The following is a 23558-nucleotide window of genomic DNA, read 5'->3' as shown; positions in this document are numbered from 1 at the left end:
CTTTTCAATTGTATGTTTCTCTAAATGTTGTTGTTATCTCTTTTGTTCTATAGCCCTGATGAAGACCTGAAACTCAGGTCGAAACGTCGGGATAAAATAAGTAAATAGGGTTTTGTTTATTTATGTTGTTCTTTGCTGACCGCACCCCCCGACAAACTTCTCCAATCATTAATCTACGGTCAACTATCTACACCTCATTATTTTCCAATGTATATTGAATCAAGCTGGCCTCGAACGTGGCTTTAGTCGGACTAAGAAATCATGGGTAAATAATAAATTTTGGTTTTTTATAGTGTCGAGGTGGTTGTGCAAGATCAGACTTCAATAGATAATATTATCTACTCTTGACCAGAAGGCCTCGAGAATGCGTGCTCACTTAGGAAAGGTAATTAATTAGGAGGTGAATAGATAGGATGAGATTTACGGGAGCCAACCATGAAGGATGGTAACCTCGTTCTATAGGGTACTGTTTCTATAGGTACAAAGAAGGAATGCAATCCCAGAGGGTAACCAGCCGCCGGGTCTTGCAGGAAGGTAACTTCGTCCTATCCATGTACTGTCCCTGGAGATAAGACGAAGTATGTAATCCCGGAGAGTAACCAGCCGCCGGGCCCTACGCTAGGATAATGGGTGTTGGAAGGAAGAGAAATCCAGAGAAAGCTGAGAATAAAAGACAATATACATTTCCAAAAATATAGAAATAGGACATACTGATCCACTATGTAAACTGTTGTTATCCTCTGCCTCCTTAAGAGGTGTTTTTCGTGAAGCGAGATTTTACACCTTCTAATTTTGGCATACCATACCATTTGCCATAGCATTGTCTCTGGGCTATTAAATGCCATCGAGAGGTATTACGTGCAACACGTTATCATTATGTGGATCAGAAGATTCTATTGGAATCTTTATTAATTCAAATGATATATATTACAATACTTACGTAGTTGTTATATGTCACAATTATGGTATTTACAATGAATAGTATAAATATTAATATACGGCGCTTGCTTGTCGCCAGTAGTAAGTAGTTCCCGTGTTAGCTGGTAGCTGTCCGTTAGGAGAGGATTCCAAGTATTTGTAAATTGTTTAGACAAGGGGGAGTTAGTGTTGAGAAAATTATAAAAGTTTTTAAAAATTAAAAGTTAGTCAAATTATAGACTTCGAAAGTTTGGGAAACACTACTTAAGAGGAAATATCCTGTGGGCTTCTATGTAAAACATAACCTGTGTCCTCGGTCTTACAATTATTTATGCTCCTTTCATTTTGGATGTGTGATTTATGGATTAATATGCAAGCACTATTATTTGAAGAAATAATTTATTTATTTCTGATTAAATTAAATTATTCTAATGAAATAAAATAACTTATTTTAAAACTCAAAAACATTGTACAGTAAAATAAGCAAATATTTTATGGAGCAAATTTACTTATTAATGGGTTTAATATATAATGAAAATAATCATATGCTTCTTATTATAAGAAGGTTCAATTTCAAAGTCCAGTTTACTCATCTGTCGATTTCGGACAAATTTTCGGTTCGTGTGCAATCACTTATCCCAACATTTGTCAACTCTTAATTTGTTAAAAAATTACATGGGTACTCACTGTACTATTCTTTTATTTGATTTTTCGGAAAAAATCAAATTTCACCTCCAAGATTTCATTCTTGTATATTTGTAGATGTATCGCCAGTGGCTAAATCGTTTCTTGGTACCAATGGTTGGTATCTTGGAGGTGGATGTCTTGCTATATTGTCACCTAAAGTAGCAAAAGATTTTGAATAAAGTATATAGATTTGACATGAAGCGATTTTTTAACGTCCTTAACTAAAATCTAATGCTACTACGAAAACGTTTTTCAACTTTAATGCAACAATCATTTAGCTACTAATTTAGTAAACAAATTTAAAAAGAAATGTGGTTAGGAAATACAAAGCCGTGTTGTCTACATGGTCCAAATAAAATTGGAATTAACCATGAGATGTAATACTCAAATATGTTTTGTTGCCGTTTAATGATTAATACTATTTTGGAACGGCATACAATTACGGGCCCCCCTCAATGTAACAATTAGCATTGATTACTGTGGAATCAAGATTCAAAAACTTCATATAATAATTTTAATGATCTTGTTTATTTGCATTATTAAAAAAAATAGTTTAAAAATTCTTTAATTATTGCCGTTTTAATGACTAGCAGATCAGTAATACCGTACAGTTTTCCAGCTAGGACAGTTCTTTTTTTTCAGTTTCCTTAACTAGAATAGTGAGTCGTTTAGTTATTTCTTGTCCATTGTATGAAAGTCTACCGCCATCCTTACCTGCAGGTGCTAAACGTCTTTCTCTCGACGTCATCATCCAAGTGTATATTAATCTTCCTGCGTCGTAACAACGCATGATAACAATAGTATAAATGCCTGGCATGATAATATAATGTCTTACCTCTATGCATTGTTCCATTTGTACATATAAGATTATTTACACATGTTAAATTGATAACCTTGATTTATTCTGTACATTCTTTTACTTTGACCAATAGATTGGCGACGATTATAGAAGTTTCAAAATTGTAATTTGGTAGTTGTTTACAAGAAGCCTTGCCCAGCTTGTGATGTAACGGCATTGGAGGATTTTATATATATATTTTTTTAAGGTGTCCAGCGTTTCAAGAGAACCAAATACATACTAAAACTAAACAATATAACTTCAAGTTGTTTGTTTGTATTTATTTGTTTTTGGACCTTGAGCTGTTATTTATTTATGTAATCAAAAATCTCATAATTAGAGCTGGATACTTAACCTCTCAATAGGATGTGTAGTTTTTGTTTGTCTTGAATTGGTAAATATGTAGTAGCATTTTTGTTTTGTTTCTTTTACTGTGAGAAATTTAGATGTATTGGTTTATTTAAATGATTTTAATTATACAATCTTGTAGAATAATAATAGTGGAATATGTAACTAGGTAATGTACCGGCTAACTCTGTATGGGGGTATAATGGCATTTTTGATTCATAATTATTAGGTTGTTGAAAGAATTTTAGAAAAGTTTGTTTTTTTTAATAATGTTCAGAATTCTGGAGAAAATCAAAAGGACAGGATCATAGGGATCATCGTCATAGGAAATAGAGAAAGATTACTCCTGGGACCTGTTTCATAATAAAGTAGAAATAATGCTGTTAGTCCTGTAGGTTTATCTTAATCCAATTACATAGACTTGTAGGATATTAACTTGTATTTTAGTATTTTTTAATTCCTGTATCATAATAGTGATTCCTATCATGAAAAAAAAAGTATTAGTATTATTACCACACTAGTTTCTACACTTGTACTATCAACTAATACTATTAGCTTTCATTATGAAACAGGGCCCAGGTGTTCGTGAAAGGCTATAAGCAGCAACAGGAATTATTGGACCTACTATTATCGTAACGAAAATGTCATGAGGAATCATACTCTTAAGATGAGAGGGTAGTCAATTCTTATTTGACTTTTTAATGTGGTTCTTTCAACAAAGGTCAAGAATCGAACGAAAGAGACACTTAATTGTCAATAATTGTTCCAATGAACAGTGTGATAGCCGGAACCATAACATTTCATATTTTGGAGTAATTCTTATTTTTATGCTAGGTTTTCCAACTAAATAACATCGTCGTCAAGAATAAAGGTTAGCAAGCATTCTTGCTTATGACAATGTCAACGTTTCAGGCCCGTTGCATCACCAAATTTGATTTATGTTAACTTTCTCTATTAACTAACTCTAGTTTAAAAATTTTATAGTTACATTTTGGGTCGTTATTTGCTTTTTAAGTCAGGTTCTGACGAGAAATGTTGTTTTGTATTAGTAGAGCAGGAAACAGTAGGAGCTCACAGCTGAGGCAGGTAGGTAGTTTAACTGCAGGTTCTGGTAATTAATAAAACTATATAAGCTTTCGCCACAAGATGATAGCACATTAAGGTCTTGTAAAGTTTCTTATTAATTCTATAAGACTTTAGAAATACTTTTCTGGCCTCTACAGGCTCTAATTAGAACTATTATTATCTAGCTAGATGATTAGGCTCTGGAATCTGGAAGTGGAGAGGTGATACAATATACTATATCTGCCACCACAACCAGCATATCTTTGGAGTAGGTTTTGTGGTGAGTGAAAATATGTCATGGAATTCAAAGCTGTTATTCGTAGTTTGTGCAAGCTGAGAATCAGAGTGTAGCGTCACGCTGCCTGCTGGTCTAGACTGTAAATATTACAGCCGCTGAAACCGCTTGACCTGGCATGACGCAACAGACCAGCTAACACGGGAACTACTACTAGCGACAAGCAAACGCCGCATATTAATATTTATACTATTCATTGTAATATATGAATGTATCAATTAAATTAATAAAGATTCCAATAGAATCTTCTGATCCACTGGAAGCTAATGTATTAGCTAACGTATCACCTCTCGATGGTGTTTAAAAGAATCTAAAAACACCTCCTAAGGAGGCAGAAGGTTACAATTTACATAGTGGATCAGTGTACATTCTAGTGCTAAATTTTTGTAAATATATATTGTCTTTTATTTTTCTGCCTTCTCTGGATTTCCCCTGTTTCCCTTACCTTTTATCCTGTCGAAGGACCCGGCGGCTGGTTACCCTCAGGGCTTACAAATCCCTCCGATCTACAGGAATAGTACCCGGTAAAACAAAGTTACCTTCTTGCAAGACCTGGCAGCTGGCTACCCTCTGGGCTTGTATTTCTCCTTCTTACCTATATGAATAGTACCCTATAGGACGAGGTTACCATCCTAATCAACTACCTTACCTATTTAAAACACGCATTGTCAAGGCCTTCTGGTCAATTGGAGTCAGGTTATTTAACACAACTACCTTGACAAGGGGAAAATTTAGAATTAATTCCTTGGTTTCAGTTCATACGCAGACAGAAGTGGCAGATGAGCAGGATGATTTCAGTTCCAAATTAGAAAGGGTGCTTGCAGAATCTTCACGCCATGAAGATAATTCTTGGTGACCTTCATGCCCAGGTTGAAAGTAAACCCGCTTATTTGTCTATAGTCAGAAGGTATAGTTCGCTTCCAGAATATAATGATAATGGGACAAGGCTGGTGAATTTGGCCATATACCATTACCCAGGATATGATGGTAGATAGCACTATGTTTGATCGTAAAAAAAGCTATAAAGTGAGGTGGATTACACCAGACAACATTAGCACCCAGATTGACCATGTAGTGACACCACTATCTGCTGTTTAATATTGTAACTATTACAGTCATCACCCATATATCGTATATTGATTGATATATGTACATGTTTCTTGTCACCAATTTACCTTGACTTCTATACAACCATTTATTATATTAGTATATTTTTAAATTTATTATTTGAATCATTAAAGATTACAATAGAATCTTCTGATCCACTAAAAGCTAACGTCTTACAAATAGCATCTCACAATAACTCAGAGAGTTAACTAAACTGGCCAAATCAAAGAGTGGATTTCTACTTCAAGATATCCCAACTCCCCTAATAAAACAGGGAGTAATAATGTACATAGTGGATACATAAATTCTAGTGCTATTTTGGAGAAGTACATTGGACTTTTATTTCACTCTGCCTTCTCTGGATATCTCCTTCCTAAACCTTGTCTTCCTTTTGCATGTACCTACAGCTAGTTCCTGTAGGGCAGCTAAGTTTCTATCCTGCGATGATTTATGGCTGGTTCTCGTAAAACTCATCCTGCCAATTCATCTCCTCACAAGCTATCTAACCTACTGAACACACATTGTCAAGACCTTCTGGTTTAGAGAACCTCACATATTCAATTGGAATCAGAACTAATTAATTAGACATACCAACTTGACAACCATAATCTTGTCAAGAGACAAAAATAGTCTCATGGCAGTGAGGAATTTTAATGAAGCTAATGTTGTTAGCAATCACTATCTGGTTTAATCACCCATTCAAGCCAAAGTATTATATACCCATTAAGTAATGCTCAAAAAACTAAAGGGGCTCTATTGGAAAGAAAAAATACCCGGAGAAACTAAGAGAATCAGACAAAGAAGAATTTACCCTGAGACTAGATAAAGCTTTAGAATCGGGTCTTCCCTACACAGAAATAGAGGTAGGAATCTATCGTGGTTTGATGAGAGGGAAATCAACCACAGATAAAATATTTGCATTGAGGATCCTTCTTCAAAGAATACAGAATACAACACCGCTTTTTTTTTTTTTAATCCCCCTCCCTTGCCATTTCTGTCATACGGGGTGTGGCAGCAGTGGTGTAGTGCGCTGGGGTTTGTGCATGCCACTGCTCCCGAAAATCAACAATTTTATTTTACAAAATTATTATTACAATAATAATGTTAGGGGGTTCCTTTTAATTATTATAGGGAACAATTTTAACTGTGGTGCAGCCCAGCGTGTTGAGCGCCTTACTGATGGGAATGCACATTGTCCACTGCACCCACCCTGGTGCCTCCTGCAGTATACTAGCCTGGTTCAGCCCTCATGGTCTCAGTCTGGGTCAACTTCCTCTTCTTCCAGAGGGCTCGTTCATAACGACGAGTTGCCACCTCGCCATGCTCTCCTCTAGCAGTCTACCTCTGGAATCTGTGTGGACTGAACCCCAGCCCGTGCTCCACGAATTCACCCTTCTTCTTTTCAAGGCACTCCTTAACTTTGTGCCCAGTCTCCGGGCATCACCTGCATGCCACCTCCTTCACATAGTATTTGGCAGGGTATCCCTATTTTTATATTTTTCTTGGGCATTTTTTTTTGGTAATACTTATATCATGCAAATTATCATTTTCAACTATATCCTCTCCTCCTCCCCTCTACATCTCAAAGTTAACATAAGATGAATTGGTTTTGTATCAAAATCATTCTTCTAATGATGATTGTATCATTTTATAAAGTAATAAGGACCTTAGTAATAAATTTTGTAATATTGCTTAATCTTAAAAAAAAAATTATAAAGCAAACAGATATCAAATACTCATTATCAAGGTGAAAATGAGGAAAACCTTCTATGGTAATTACCAAGTTCAATGGCTGTTTATCCAACTGATAACTGAATGTAGTATTATTGACAATTGAATGCCAAATTTCATCAAGGTAAGGTAAATATTGTAACCAGGACAAATTTTCGATGGGTAGTTTTGAACAAATTTATATATTCAATGCCAAGAAACACATTTTTGGCTATTGATTTGTCTGTCTGGGGCAGGATTACTTGAACAAATGGACCGACTTAGTTGTATTATTGGTTTTAGCCCATCTCCGATGCCTGTATAACAAATCAGGTAAATAGTGCACAAAACCTGCATTGAAATAACCAAAAAACAAAATTTCTGTAGACAGTAGTACCATAAAGACAAAAATGACTGATGAATCTTGCTCAAACTCTTTTACTTAAAGCCCATTAAGTTTTCAAAACTGAAACAAAGTGGGAAAACAAGTTGTGACGAAAAATAAATTTTATTTTCCAATAACGCAAAAAGTATAACTCTTTATGGTAAATTATAAATTTCATCATTTGAGAGATAAAAAAGTTCTCAGCAAAACAAAAAATTGTCTAAATTGAACCAGTAATATTAACGATAAAGAATTAATTGAATATCACATCCATGTTTTTAATAGTATTTTGCACAGGTTTCGAAGGAAACCAGTTTAAATTTTGCAACTTAAATCCAAAATTATACATCTCCCAGAATATTCTAAATAATAATTTGTAATGTAATCAAATTGTCTAATAGGATAAATTAAAAAAAAAAAAATTATCTGGCCAATATTAGCCAAGATACAGTAAAACAACTCGACAGCAGTAAGGGAAATTTTGCAAATTTTGTTGTGCAAGTGGACACACAAGATATACACTTATTTTTTAAAAATTATAGTATACATTTTAATATATGTCCAGAAAGTTAAAAAAATAAAGTATTATGAGTTAGTAAATAACCAAACTAAAAGTAAACCACAGTCATAAACTTGTTACTGATGTAAACTTGGCATAGCAAATAAAATATGTTTAATTACTAGTCATTAAATTTATATTTATAAGGTACTATAATGGCTGGGAGGAATAACAAATATACCAAAACAACATTAAATTTATGTTGATGTTTACTTATACAACAAATTATAGTTCAATTGTATTAAGGTTGGTTATAATACAAGAATTGTGACAACACTGATTTTTTTAATTATACCAATATTATTAATTTAAAATTTTATTTGATAAATTAAAATACACTACTATTGTGATTCATATCAAGTAAAGAAGACAATCAAATATATGTATTTTCAATCTCAGTAAAGAGACTTGATACAAGCATTATTAAATTTTTTAAACAACTATTGTGAATGAAATGATAAAAATATCTATTTATGAAACATTAGGTCGGTAAGAAATTATTTTTTTATATATATCTCAAATCTTTCCAGAACACATTTAGCTTTTAAAGCATGCCCAATTTTACACAGTTCTCTCCATGATAATGATAATAAAAAATTGACAATCTAAAAACAAACTTTTCTCTAATCAAATTTACAATAAAATATATATATAACATTTCGTATCTCGTATAAACACATAAATAAAAGTAACTAAATAAAAATCTTGTATTATGCTGTACAGTATAACATAAAAGTAAATGGTTTTGTACAATGTTATTTAACATAAAACTACTTACAAATACATTTTAGGAAGTTCAATACTCCCCAATTTAAAACAATTTTCTCTTAAAATGTTACAAAACTTCTTACGACAGATAAAAGAAAGAAATTTTAAAATGTAATTTTAAAAACAAATCACATATAAAATATCCATTGCGGAAATACAATAGATAAGAATAAGTTAATTAGGACGTAATAAAGGTTTTTGGGGCCTTATTCTTAAACACTACCTCCTAATCAATGTTGTTGGCACTTTTAAAATCGATGAGAGACAAATCTTTCTATACACTTTCTACAAATACTTACAATGGTCAAAATGACAAGACTAATTTTTTCTATAACATATTTTCATTTTATAACAATAACTAACAGTTTATAACAGGACACACAGAAAAAGCACCTGTATATTCGGCTTGTATTGTGTCTGATAATCTCCTAACAAACCTTAAAACTTAAAAAAAATATATATAATGATAAAAGTTTTGTTTACACAAAAGATTTTTATTAATTTTTTTTTTCTTTTTGTAATTCCCACTTATTTAATCTTAATCTTTTAACAGTCTTTTCACAAGTAAATATCATAAAGCCAAAAATAACAATGCAATAAAAAAAATAAAAATAAATAAAAGCCAACAGTTCTTTAATCTTTTCTGTACACTTTTATCCAAAAATATATTGAGACTTGGATTTGAACTTCGTTGGCTAGATGCATGTTTATGAATTAATTTTTATTTTTTCTAAATCTGAAAATCTACATATGAAGCTATAGTTAGTTAGATACGTTGATTCCTTAGTTATTCAAGTATATACTTGTATTTACTTAATAATTACAATATAAATAGGTTTTATTGGCTGCAAAATTTGAAATTATTGCTTTTTAAACCTGACTAGGCAAGAAAATATAGAAAAATAAAAGTCAGGAAAAAATTAGTAACTGAATTTAATATACTTGTTCCTGGTATTCAAAATTTAATGAAACATTGTTTCTTTTTGTAATTCCCACTTTCAGGAATGGATTTAGGAAACAATTAATTTTATGATTTAAAAATATTGTTTCGGGATAGATTTATTCAAATCGATCGTTATCACAATTAGTTGATTGTATTTAATAGGCTTTATGATGAAACTTTATGTGTTGAATTAGATTTATATTGCTACCATATCTAAAAATGACAATACTTAACTATGTAAACTAAATGTGGCACAAAGGAACATAATAATATTTAAGAGATCTTAACTTGTAAAAAAGTGAATAACGAAAATTATAATTAAAAATGGTAATTATGACACAGGATTGCTAACTATTAATTAAAAAATTAAAATTTTAACTAAATGACAAATTTTCAGGGGCAAAACAAATATGTTTTAGTATTAAGATTCTAAAACTTAGGGACCTAAACAGTAATCCACCATTATACTCACTTAATCAAGTGAACTTTTTATCAATAAAACTTTGTTTATTCTTCTAAAAATTTTTAAATAATATTACCAATTTTTTTAATTTGAGCTCATTTGACCTAAATAATATAGGTAAACTAAACTTCTGAAAAAATATATCATTTCGGTTTTAACTCTTTCTTGTTTTAATCCCTAACTAACACTAAATGGGCGAGATTTTTCAGAACATTAGATAGAATAAAATGTTTAAAAGGAAAACCTGAAGTTTTATATGTTTATTTTACTTTATCTTATGGTGTCTTAATTGTCATAATTACCAGAAAGAAAAAAAATGTAAAAAAAAAAAAAAAAAAAAAAGGAAAGAAGGAATAATTCTTATTTTTCACAAGAAACACTTGATTAAAATCAAATCATGATTAATAATAAAAAATAATCATTTCGCCTGGTCATTTTTCACAAGTTGTCCTGAGTATTCTGTTAGCTTGACTCATTTTATACATATATAAAAAAAAATAATAATAACAAAACAATTTTATCTTTTATTAAACTATAATGATAAACACTCAACACTTTTGACACATAAACTACAAATTGCACTTACTCCTATATTATACACAATGAAGCACGTCCGTTTTTCATACAAGATATTATTTGTATTAAAACTCACTTCTCTCTTATTCTTACGCATTAATAACGAAAATCACATTTGAAAAAAAGAAGTCTTTTGTGTCTCACTCTCACAGCTCTTTTGTATCTGCTTATCTTTATCATATTTTTCGATTTATATTTTAATAGAAAAGTGTTGGAATGTTGCATCAAATTCTAAAACGAAAATAAAAGATCAACACAAATCTATTAATATCAATAGAAACAAATTACTACTGAAGAAATAAATGAAGATATGTTTTTTTGAAAGAGTATAATTCTATGAAATGAAGTGGTAACATGACTACCTTTTACTATCCTAAAGAAATTATAAAATATAAAGGAAGTTTTACTATTCAAATACCCATAAAATGAAAGAAACCTGGGTATTTTGTTAAAAAAAGAAAATACATATTTACATAATAAAGCTATTCTTAATAAATTGATTTTAAGAAATTAATGAAGAAAATGATAGGATTAAAAAATATCTATGTTCAAAATTAATTTATTCTACTGAATTGGTTTTTAAATTCAAGATAAGTAACCAAAATTCAATATATTAACTTTTCGAAATATGTAAAATTTATGAATTTAAAAGGCAGTCATTGTACCATTGACCTTAAACAGGGGCTAGCTGAAAGATGATAAGAAGTCGGGGTAACTGGAGCAAAGAGCCATGAGCGAGACACAGGGCTTCCGCCCTTGGGACAATCGCTACGGGACACTAATCACTGTCCTGGCCTCCTTGGCCTGAGGTTGCTGGTGGTGAGTCGGTGATCCTGCCTTGATACACTTGCCGGTCAGCTGGTTCACTGACAGAGGGTTGTTGGCATCATGTGGGTTGGCCCCGACCGGTCTTGGAGGTTTGATGTCGTAGTCTCCAGGTGTCAAGGGTGACTGGAGCGAAGGACTTGCCAAACTGACCGATGGTGAGTGGAGGCTGCCGCCTGGGCTGGCCAGTAGTCCTGGACTGGTCAAACTGGACAGGCCAGAGAGGCCTCCAGGGCTGGAACTACTACTCTGTTGGTATGATTCCCCATCACAGTCTGGTGACGCTCTAGAATCCCCAATGCTGTCCACACTTCCAAGGTTATCTTCAGAGGCAGTACCGTCGTCCCCACACTCCTTGTACCGTATGCATTTCTTTTTACGCCTGTAAACAATAAAGCTATAACTTAGATTTATTATTTTAAGATTAGTTTTCCTTCATTTTTATGAAAAAAAAAAAATTACAGTGCAAGATAATGTGTAAGACTTTTCTATTATCATAGTAAATTAGAATCAATCACAAGACTGAAAACTGAAATGGTTTCATTAACATAAAATATTTTAATTTTAAGATAAATAATGACTAAACAATATATCTTTTAAATAATATATTAAATAAATAAGCAATAATTATTTACAATAATTTTTAATTTTTAAATGTTTCTTGATTTATAATGAAATATTATAAAGCTCAATTTTCTCAATAGAGAACTTTTATAGCAAATAATGAGAACAAATATTGAAAAATTCAAGTGAATTGCATTTAATAGTAAATTTACTCAATATTAGTACTGAAGATAGGTTTACGACAGCAAAGAATAAAATGATCTTTTATAATTATATTTTTCTACCTAGTTGTATAATTTTCATGGTTAGCATTAATACAACAAGGTTCAATAATTTATTTGAAATGTCCTATCAGTTTCAACATACTTCTTCTCAAGTGCTGCAAGCTCCTCATACCTATCTACCTCATAAAAACTGGAATCAGAGGAAAGAAAAAATACCAATGCAGCATTTTATGAATGCTAACAGATGAAGGTTAAGTATTATCGTTCTAAAAGTAAACAATGATTCTTCTTGCTCATTTGGTATAGATTAAAATTTTAAAATATTAATAACCATTTAAGGGAATACAGTAGGAAACAGATCAAGAATACATTCAGTACATAGTACAAGAATCACCAAAATAGAAAAAAATATATAACTTTTAGCCACATAATTAAGTTTTCAAGTTATCTTGTTAATTAGATAATTATCCAGATTACCAGATCTGATCCTGCAACATACCTATCCTTAAACTTGCTAATTGAGGCGGGATTAAAAACAGTCATTCAAGATATTTTTAGATATCCTGCTGGTGTTGATCTTGTAATTTTAATATACACTAGTTAGGTGTAATTTGTTTTTGCTAGAAGTTTCTACACTTCTTTGACTGCAATATATGTAGTAATTAAAATAATCAAAAACAGAATTGATTGTAACTGTCCACTTCTATTAGTTCATGAGAAAGTCCCTACAATTGGCCTTTATTAATGGAGACCAGACAAAGAACAACTGTGTATATTTTATTTGTAATAAGAATAATCCCTAAAGTAATAATATTATAGAGAGGTTGGTTTGGATTAGTTATGGTTTGAGTTAATAAAACTGTTTACCAATGATGAAAACATTATCTAACATTGAATATATAGATAGCAGCAAGTAACAAGTTATTATGGTAGTATGTTGGAGATCTATAGATAAGCTATTCTGGATCATCATTAATTAATTAAACATACGGATATATATTACTTATTTACAGAAAAAAATTGCAGAACTATTTTTTAATTCTAAAATATTTAATGCTTTATGAAAAAGAGTGTTTCAACATATTAACACATTTAACTGCAAAAGTACTATAACAGAACGGGACAAATTCTTAGCTAAAAGTGATACTAAGCTTATTTAATTATATTAGGGTTACTTAGCAGAACCAAGCAACTATTATAAAAGCCCAAACTAACTTAAAGATACTTTTAACTATTTCAATCAACAGTAAGGGCGCAATGGAAATGTAATTGGTTGAAAATCTATGTACCGTGTAACCTTCAGGTTGATTTTATCTTACAAGTAAATATGAAACAGTATGGTTACTGGTCAAGCTTAATACCTTGTAACCTTTATATTGGTTTTTGAAGCAGCATATGCAAGCAGTTAATTATTTTCATAATACTTCAAGCTTAACCACAAAAACAAAAACTGTCAGATCCCATGTGTCACTCGTTCTGAGATGATAACCACAATGAGACAAGATAAATAAATTTGTTTTTATTATTCCTACACTTTTTAGGTTTAATGACTAATATGAAGGATGTTACAAATTTTCATAATAAATTTATCACGTATAAAATGATAAGGATTGCCATTTATAAAGTATGTATAAATACTAAGAAACAATCTTTATCTTAGAATATTATAAATTAGTTTGATTAAAATTAAATATAGTTGAGCGATTTCCTAATTTATCTATTGACTAATAAATATGGTAGTCCAAACATTTGTCTATAATAGTCTCAAACACTTTTTAATAAAACAATGGGTATGTCTGATTAATATGATAATTTTTATTCCTTTATTTTAAATATTAATTATCTCAATTGAAAGTAAAAAGATTGTGTTTAATTTTATAGGTCCAATTATTTTTCAAAAGTAAACTAGAGGAGGATAGTTATGTCGGGCAGAAGGTTTTAATCAAATAAGATATAAAAATAAACATTAATTACAACAATAGTGTTAAAAAGTCGCAAATTTTCTTATTTTAATATCGAAATAAATTAATACTTAAATCTCACAAACACACTTGCTAGTTTTACAGAGCTATAACATTACTTGAACTACAGTGCAGTAGGACAAAGCGAACATAATAAAAATTGTAACTAATTTTACAAGGCTAAAAATGACTAAAAACACTCACAAACCTAAAAAAAAAACAAATAAATAAGCAATTGATAAGGTTTTTAAAATATTAAAAGTTACAAACAAAGAAAAGATAAAGGTATTGGCTCGTGCATAATAGAAAAGCGTAAGGTTCACTTCATAATACTAAAATTAAAAAAAAAAAAGAAATGAAAAAAAAAATGAGTGGCTGTTAACTCATTCACAGCACACAATGTGTTACGTTTAAGAAGAAGTATTTGTATAGATAAAAATAAAGGATAAAAAACAACCACAAAAAAAATAGAAAATAAAACAACAAGCAGAAACACGACATCAATCCATCCATCAAATATCCACGGACTCACAAACGGATCCCCGAGAGTGATCGTGTCCTAGAGGTTAACATAAGTTGGTTCTTGCGGGGAGGAAGCATTGTTGGCTGCTCCAAAGCCAGCGTGGACGAGTGCAGCGGGGCCAAGCCCCTGCCCGCCTAGCTCCGGGCTGCCGGAAACCAGATCAATCATAATCACACATCTAGCTAGTAGTTTTATCTTCAAGCTCATTTAATATCTTACAAGTATAATATATCTTTAACATTAAAATAAATACATTAAGGATAATCAAACATACTCAGGCATACATATGAAAAGCAATATTACATTTAGAACATAAAACAAAATCACATATATAAATTATTGAAATTATTTACACATATACGTGTGCCCTTTACTTAAATAACTACCTACATAAAACAAGCTTTCAAAATAAGAACAGTGTTTAAACACTACAAAAAAAGTCCTTTTTGTTCATACCAAAAGGAGAGGAAGAAAAAAATAAAAACATACACGACCACCAGGAAACAAGATAATTTATATTACCCCTAGAACTATGTTTTGGACAATGTATTCTGTGCTCACAGTCCTTGAAGATTGAAAAACATATTCAACATTAAAAAAAACAAAGTCCTCAGAATTAATTCCTAATAATTACCATTGAGATATTCACACCTAGCCCACTCTACTCACACAGTTATTAAATTACTAAATCATAGAATTACTAAAACAGTAATTGATTATGAAACCTTGTCATTATAAGGTATAAATTTAAAATGAAATATGAACTACTTTAATTTCTCTCATTCAGGTGAAACTTTGATTAGTATATTGTAAGAATGAAGTGTCTGGTTATCAAATGTTATTACCTAAAACTTATGTTCGAACAACAAACTAAAGGTTGAGCGATGACCATGATTCCAGGCATAACTAATGCATTAAAAAAAAATCTTTGGGAGTCCTAGTAATTCGTATCACCATAGTAAACAGTTGGAGGCACTAGCCAATATTCTATGGCATCAGTACAAATATCAGAATAAATAATGACCTAATACATCCAAATGACCAAATACAAAATTAAGTTTTAGCATTGATCACATCAATTAGCATTAATCAGTGTTATCATCAACGATTCAAAGAGTTAAAAAAAAAAAATTAACTAATACATATGTCAATGGCATAATAGATAATACACACATATAATAAGCTGTTGGACTGTGTACACAACATATTTACGCATGATTAAAAAAAATCAAAATTTAAAGAATTTTATTATTCATATTGATTTATTAAATATGCAATACAAATAGTTTCCGGTAATAATAATATATCTCGACAGACTAAAAAGTGATAATAAAAGGTCAATAATTCTAATTCTGTTTGTATCAACAAATTTAAACATTGGGAAATCTTATAAACCAAAAGTACAATCCTTCTATTTAATGAACTCTTTAAATAACACAAAATAAAATTCTCATTGAAACAGAAGAAAGTAGGAAAGACCAATACTTTCAAAATTAAAATATTTATTTACTAGCTTCATTTTATAATCTCATTCACACCATCGTTCATACATGGTTATGTTGGTTGTTTGAAGAAATTTTTTATGTTAAGAAAAAAAAAATTGAAAATATCTATTTACCTGCAAGGCTTACACCACTGACTCTGCTGATCCAGTCCATACCTTGCTCGGCACTTTTTCATAGAATTACCTACAAGTTTCATAGAAAATTTCAATCATTAAAACAAAAAATGGAATTTTTTTAATAATACAACCAGGTGCCAGAATGTGTATAAAAGAATAATTTTTTTGAATTTTAAATATAAAAGAAGATAATAAGAGTAAATCAATCAATTCTTGACTAACAGTGGTGTGTGGTTTGCCACATTTTATATCATATGAAAAACTTAAATTTAATTAGATTAATTTTTATTAATATATTCTTGTTTGAGAGTGGTTTAGTTTATTTAAAAACAAATTTGATCCTTTTTTTTCTCAAGGAAGGTTTTGAAGTTGAGAAAAAAAGGATCAAATTTGTTTTTAAATTTAATGTATTTATGGCAAAACCACAATTACTATAAAAATACAGTATATTATCAGTGTAAAAACAACATGATACACCTCAATTTTTAAGGAAATTGAGATTCGCTCACCTTTTTATAAAAAAATGATAAATCAGAAGACAATAAAATTTTAACAAAATTCAAATTAATTTAACAAAGAAAAATAAAAACTATATATATTTTACACAGGGATATATGTACATTTATAGATATTTTTTTATTCTCCTGAAAATTTTATGAAATAGAGATAGTCATGTTGTTTCTACAGCCATGATATAAATAAATTATTAACTGAGAGGGGAAAAAACTAACCACCATGTAATACATGATAATAACATAATACATTTACTTTAACCTTATTGAACATCAAAAGGACACGAGAAGTGTAAAGGTATAAAGAGATTGTAAGATGTAAATTCTTACTAAAATCATAGTGAGAATCATGGATTGTTTTGATGGAAGAATATCAATATACTTCGGGATTCTATAGAAAAACATAAATTTATTATATGGTTACTTCCATCACCTCTCAGTATATGTATATTAATAACCAAATATAAATTGTTATATAACTAAAAATATCTCTGGGTAAACATCTTTTAAAAAAGACATGTTTAATAATATATAATTAATATATAAATACACAAAGGTAGCAAGTTGGATGGACCCTGAATATATACAATAAATTTTCTTATAAACCTCCATTTCCTATAAATCATAAAACTAGTGGTTGTTGTCAGGATGGGAGGCCAAGTTTGGTAGATCCTTCCTAGACCAACCATACAGTGAGTAATGGCCATTAGCCTAATAATCCATTAGATCACATAGTCTTCTAAGAAAGAATAGTTTAAAAATAAGGTTCCAATCCCCTATTTAACAGCCCCTCTTCCCTCCAATCTCTTAAGGGGAAGGAGAAGTGGTAGGACTTCATAGATTTATATGAACTGTCACAACTGTTAAAGAAAAGACTAACCTAATCGATAGCTGCTTTGGGATCACCAAAATGATTGATCTTTACATACAGCCTTGTTAAAATTCTGACTAGATATAATCTAACTAAAATCAATACCAACCAACAATTCAATCACTGTTCAGAACAAGAAATAAATATATCTAAAATAATAACATTAGTACAAATAATTTATTAAATTCCTTTAAATCAAATTGATTACTTTAATACAGATGTCCATCCAATGCCACAGAAGTGTATCTGAAAATTTCTGAGACAACTGTGTTCGAATTATGGTTGCAGACTTAAAGTAGCTGCTAATTAGTAATTTGCTCTAAGTGGATTAATCATTTCACATTAATTATTAGTTACATCTCATGTTCAGATGCAACAAAACCAAAGAGTAAAATTTGCAGATAGGCCATTTTGGCTTTGCATAGACAATATTATAATATTCAAAACAAATAAATTTTATATTTAGTTTAACTGGCACCTGGTTTTAAAAATTTTAAAACAATATTACAAAATACTTCCTACACTTAAATTGTTATATTTTAAAAATAAAACTAAACAATGTTTCAATAAACATTGTTTACAGTTTGTATAAAATTCATGCTGTTAGTGCGCCATGCTAATTAAAAAAGAAAATAATACCAATAAAATATAAAATTGGCATGCAATATTTGGGGTTCACAAAAGCCTTTATCATAAAAAAAAAAATTATAGTAAAAATGAAAGAACAATATAAACATGGTCATTCGAGCATCGATTGCAGTTTGGAGTTTACAGAATGACTTTGGTATTTATTACAACAACAGTTTTTGATTAAATATAAATCATTATTTTAATTTAAACTGATAAAATGGTTGAAAACTAACATATTAGTCAAACATCCATACAACTTCATACTGCAATTCCAATTCGCTTTCATCGTTAAAATATTACGATATTATATAGAATAATGTAAAAAGGTTCAGTTCTTATTGCTTTTAGATTTCATAAAAATATTTAAACATGCAAACAGCCAACAAACACCCCTTTAAAAATAAGCAAATTTTCCATAATTGTAACTGACTCTGTTTTTATCCTCGGTTTTGACATAAAAAACAAAAGCATGACAAAAATAAACATAAAAATAATAGATTAAATTGTTAAAATATCCAGATTGGGCAAAGATAAAAAGTAAAAAAAAAAACAAAAAAAATTACCAGCCGTCACTAATCTTAACAAAAATGTCCAACATATAAATCACAGAGTCAATTTATCGTGCTTGAGGATGGGGAGAGGTTAAGGTAAAAGGTTTTGTTCAGGAGCAATGCCTCAAAATAGTAGAGAAAATATAGTAATAATAAAAAAATGATAAACAGTAGATAATAAATGTAGTATAATAACAATAAAGAATAACGAAACCGTCAAACAAGCTAAAAGAGCAAATTGCGCAATTATAGGGAGGGTGGGGTGTTGTACCTCCATCGTTTGTTTCTTGCTTTCGTTTCCTCTTCTTGCCGCGAGTTGTATTCGCCCTGCTAGACCAATCAGGGTAAAGCTGCATATGCAGCTGCCTCTCTCTACGTGCCAGCTCATAGTATTTCGCTTGTTCTTCTCTTCCGAGGGCATGCCACTACAGAGTGAAAACGAAAATTAAACCTAACATGACTATGACTTTTAATTGCTGTTTCTTTTGTCTAGATCTGTTAAAAACAAAATTAAACCCACTCGACCTACCAATTTTCAAGTTTAATTACAGCGCCACTGACAAAAAGGGAAAGGAAATGGAATTGAGAGTGAAAGGAGCGTTTGATGGCCGATTGCTGCACATTACCCTTTGGGTAATGCTTTTCTTTTTCTGTTTTTTAAATTTTAAAACTGTCTGCCTGCAATCCTAGGAGGCACCTCTCGAATGACCAATAGAAGAAGATGCCACTCTTCCAGCTGAGTGAAGAATAGCAGGATGTGATACAAAGAGCCTTTGTGTGAGTCAAGACACCACAAGTTATATACATACCACAAAAATATAAAATGATCATGAACCAATTAATATAATACACCTCTTTAAAGCAATGGTATAGAAAGAACACTGATTAAAGGAGTGTGGTGTTTGAGATTCACTTAAGTGTAAGCATAATATATCACAAATTGCTTTCAAATATAGTACAGTGGCATAAGAATGAGGAGAGTATAAAGCATAACACAACTTGTGGGTTATACTTGATACAAGGAAGGTTATTGGTCATATGTTAAAGCAGCTAACTTATATTGACTTGCCCAATCCTTATACACCATTTTAATCTTGTTAATTAGACAAAGGAACATAATCTGATAGATAGTAGTGCAAAGTACTTGAGAAGAGGGAAGCCAATGCAAGCTAGCAGGAACTAAGGAAGAAAAGGTTATTTAATGGTTAAGGGTATCTTGGAGGCCGTGCTGTACCTCCGGAATCTGTGATGGTAACGCGTTCTTTCTTTCGCTTCTTCTTCTTCGCTCCATAGCCGTAATTATCTCGAGCGCTCCACCCAGGGTACAGTTCCATGTGGAGTTGTCGCTCGATTCTCGCCTTTTCATAATACTTGGCCTGCTCCTCTCGAGTAAGGCTGTGCCACTAAAACCACCGCCCGGGTTTGATTTTTAAATTTATCACAAAAAAAATACTAAACCTATCTCCACGACAAAAACAAATTAAAAAAAAAACTTTAAAAATCCACACAGCATTTAATTAAAATATTTGTCCCTGTTTAAATTTTGACCAATAATTGTAATATAAAATATTTTAAATAACTGAAATGCTGCATCATGAAATTATTAATTTTAATAAAATTGAAAAAGAATATAAAATGAAAATAAAAAATAGAAATGAGGTAACTTATAAATGAACATAATATAAGCATGAATCTGAATATAAATAAATCCATTAAAAACCTTTCAGATCAGTACTATCTAGTTTTTTTATGTTTTTAAAACTTTCTTTAATACTGTAAATATTTAATTATTAATACCATTGATACATAACAAAGAAACATATAATTTTTGAATAATTCTCGAGCTAAGAAAGTGGAATTAATGTGAGCACTGTTGCTACATCAAGCAACAAAATAAACTAAATATCATGTAATGTTAAACCTTCAACTAATACTTTAGAACAAAGAACATCATTCTAAGAAAGACGAACAGCAAGAAATAGAAACATAACTGAATATTTTAGAGAATTCCAAATTTTCTAAAATCTAAAAATAACAACAATCAATACAGAAACACTTGTGTGGCAATAAATACGGAAGTTACATAGATATAACTTTAAAATAGTTCATACCTAATATTTTTTGATTTTAAAATGTCATGAATTTTAATACTGACATACTGTGACATGTATAATACACTGATATTACAGCTCTCTTCCACTCTCTATCCATCTCTCCATCTTATTCAAAATGATAAAATCAAGGCCTACCATTAAAAAATAAATTAAGAAAATAACCTCATAAAACATATCAGGCGGTTGCTAAATATTATTTTAAGGTGAAATTCATAATAAATAATTAAATAAAGCAAGCATAAAAGAAAAAATAAATAATAAACAACAATCATCATTGAAAAATAAACAGTATTAAAACAAGGTATAATTAATCGCTTGAACAATGTATTTGAATAAAATAATTTTGATAAATTATTGAAACTAGGTGGATCAATCCCCACTTTATAAACTATAAAACTGTTCATTTAATTATACTACTTATAACTCAAATTGTATTACAATAATTTAGATGTAGTCTAAGGTTCAAATTGGATTATTTTTTTCATATGTATTATTCCACCTTTTATGTAAAATCAAATATTAAACGGTGATCATATGTAAAATAAAATATTAAAAGGTGATCACTAAAAACTTTTTTAAATAATAGAGATATGTAAAATTTTCATTAAGTCAATAATAATATTGTAAAATTTTAGAAATTAAATTTAAAATTATGGATAAATGTTATTCATTACATGTGAACTGAAAGGTTTTTATAAATGATTTTGATAAAATTAAAGACAACAATAATAATAAATTAAAATAAAATTAGTGCTATATCTGTGCTTACCCGTCTGCCGAGAATTTGGTTGATAGCAGCACTCTCCTTAAGTGTGCACTCAGCTACAACTTTCGCCCTCATCTCTTTCATATATAACATGAAGGCGTTCAGCGGTTTCTTTATGTGTGGCTTTTTCTTTTCTAAATTAAAATGAAATAATTAAATCATTCTTTAATTCAGAAAAAAATTAACAACATTACAAATAAATAATCAAAATCTCTCTCCAAAGATTAAGATTTTTAACATGTGAGCAATTGAATAATTTAAATCATTAAATACATAAACAAAAAACAATCAAATTAAGTTCAATTATAAACAATATTCAACCAGTAAGATTCTAATAGATATGATAACTATTGTCGCATTGGATCTGAATATAAATTTACAAGATTCGTATAAAAATTAAACATCTGTACCTTGATTGTTGCTTGTATGAGCTGAGTCTTGAGATTTCGAATTGTCATTGGCCGAAGAAGACGATTTATGATCCATGGATGAGGACCTGAAATATTACAGATCAATTAGAAAAAAAATAATCATAATAAAAAGATGTAATGATTTACAAATACAACTCAAATCAATTCCAAAGTTCATCAGTTACCATTTCGAATTCTTGTCTTGTTTATCGATTTTCAAGGGCACTGGAGGCGAGGTTTTCAAAGTGGGAATGTTGAGTCCTGATTGAGGTAGTCTAATTTCCAATCGTGGCACTGAAATTGACAGCTCCTTATGTGCAGGTGGAGGTCTGGCCCAGGGGCTTGGAGGCAAAAAAGGCATGCTGCGCCCCGCAAGCAAGTTCGAATGCATCAACCCTCCCATATACATAGCTGTAAGGAAGCTCTGCTCACAATTGGCCAAGCTCTGTATCATACTGTACACACTATTGTAGCTCGCCTCTGGTTTGACATATTCATCAGATTTTTCGGTTTCTTTCTCTTCACTCTCATCACTTTGGCTATGGTGATCTTCAAAGACCGGCGACGGAGCAACAATAGCAATGGGTTTCTTCTTGCAAAGGTTTAGAGGTTCGCAAACTTCTTCCTCCATCATGATTGTAGACCAGTTTCAACTTAACGATTAGATGAAAAGAGTAACTCTAATAATTTTAAAAGAGTAAAAAACTTATATCACAATTATTTAAGATCCTGATTTAAGTGTGAACGATTTAACACCCTGTAGAGACTATATTATTGTCATGAGCTTAATATATTACTATTATCAAGTATACAAATTTTATAAAACTATTATTTTTTTAGGATAAAAAATATCAGTAAGCTTGGATTATAGGATTATCGTATACTCTATTGAATCACAAAGTTATAAAAAAATAAAATTTATCCGGGTCCATGCCAAAATTCACATTCTTAAACTGTCAGTTCACCAACAACAAACAACACGGTAAAGAGACATGGAGTATTAGGTGTGAGCTGTGAAAATGTCATCGGGTGCGATCACTGTCACTCCAAACGTCACTAAGCCGTCGTACTATCACTCAAATTCTTCATCATATGACGCTGAAGGACGCTGGCATCTCGGAAGCTGGAGGAGGAGATCTCGGCCGAAACAATTTTATGATACAGGGTGAATCGTAATTTTACCCAGGATGCAACAGGGGGGTAGTAGGAAACAAAAGATATTTCATCGGTGACGTCAGCGTAGGCCGTCGATAGTCGGGTGCGATCGAATGAGCGGGGTATCCTCATGAGCGAGAAGGCACCCAAGAAGGCGAGCGATAACAGA

General features: G+C 30.8%; 2 protein-coding genes across 8 annotated transcripts in view; both read right to left on the bottom strand.

Moving 5' to 3' along the window:
- Nucleotides 1-2453, bottom strand: part of LOC106686557 (uncharacterized) — a gene marked incomplete at its 3' end in the record, with an annotated part of 11891 nt that extends 9438 nt beyond the window's left edge. The window contains 1 exon segment of the mRNA XM_067045000.1: nt 2320-2453. Coding sequence (XP_066901101.1) covers nt 2320-2422 — 103 coding nt within the window.
- Nucleotides 2454-8605: 6152 nt separating this feature from the next.
- pan (pangolin) overlaps nt 8606-23558 on the bottom strand; it is a 385910-nt gene continuing 370957 nt past the window's right edge. For 4 of the 7 annotated variants that reach the window (XM_067044983.1, XM_067044985.1, XM_067044990.1 and 1 more), the window contains exons 8-12: nt 22235-22320; nt 21828-21958; nt 20179-20347; nt 16378-16447; nt 8606-11869 (exon numbers count right to left, since the gene is read on the bottom strand). In XM_067044983.1, coding sequence (XP_066901084.1) covers nt 11431-11869; nt 16378-16447; nt 20179-20347; nt 21828-21958; nt 22235-22320 — 895 coding nt within the window. In that variant the 3' untranslated portion in view covers nt 8606-11430. Of the gene's footprint in view, nt 11870-14768; nt 14905-16377; nt 16448-19215; nt 19370-20178; nt 20348-21827; nt 21959-22234; nt 22321-23558 lie in introns of all 7 variants that reach the window. The other 3 variants (XM_067044994.1, XM_067044995.1, XM_067044988.1) reach the window with 3 other exon arrangements.

This window comes from Halyomorpha halys, unplaced genomic scaffold (genome assembly GCF_000696795.3).
Source record: "Halyomorpha halys isolate HHAL.00 unplaced genomic scaffold, Hhal_1.1 Scaffold837.1, whole genome shotgun sequence".
Lineage (NCBI taxonomy): Eukaryota > Metazoa > Arthropoda > Insecta > Hemiptera > Pentatomidae > Halyomorpha > Halyomorpha halys.
This window is presented reverse-complemented; position numbering and strand designations above follow the sequence as displayed.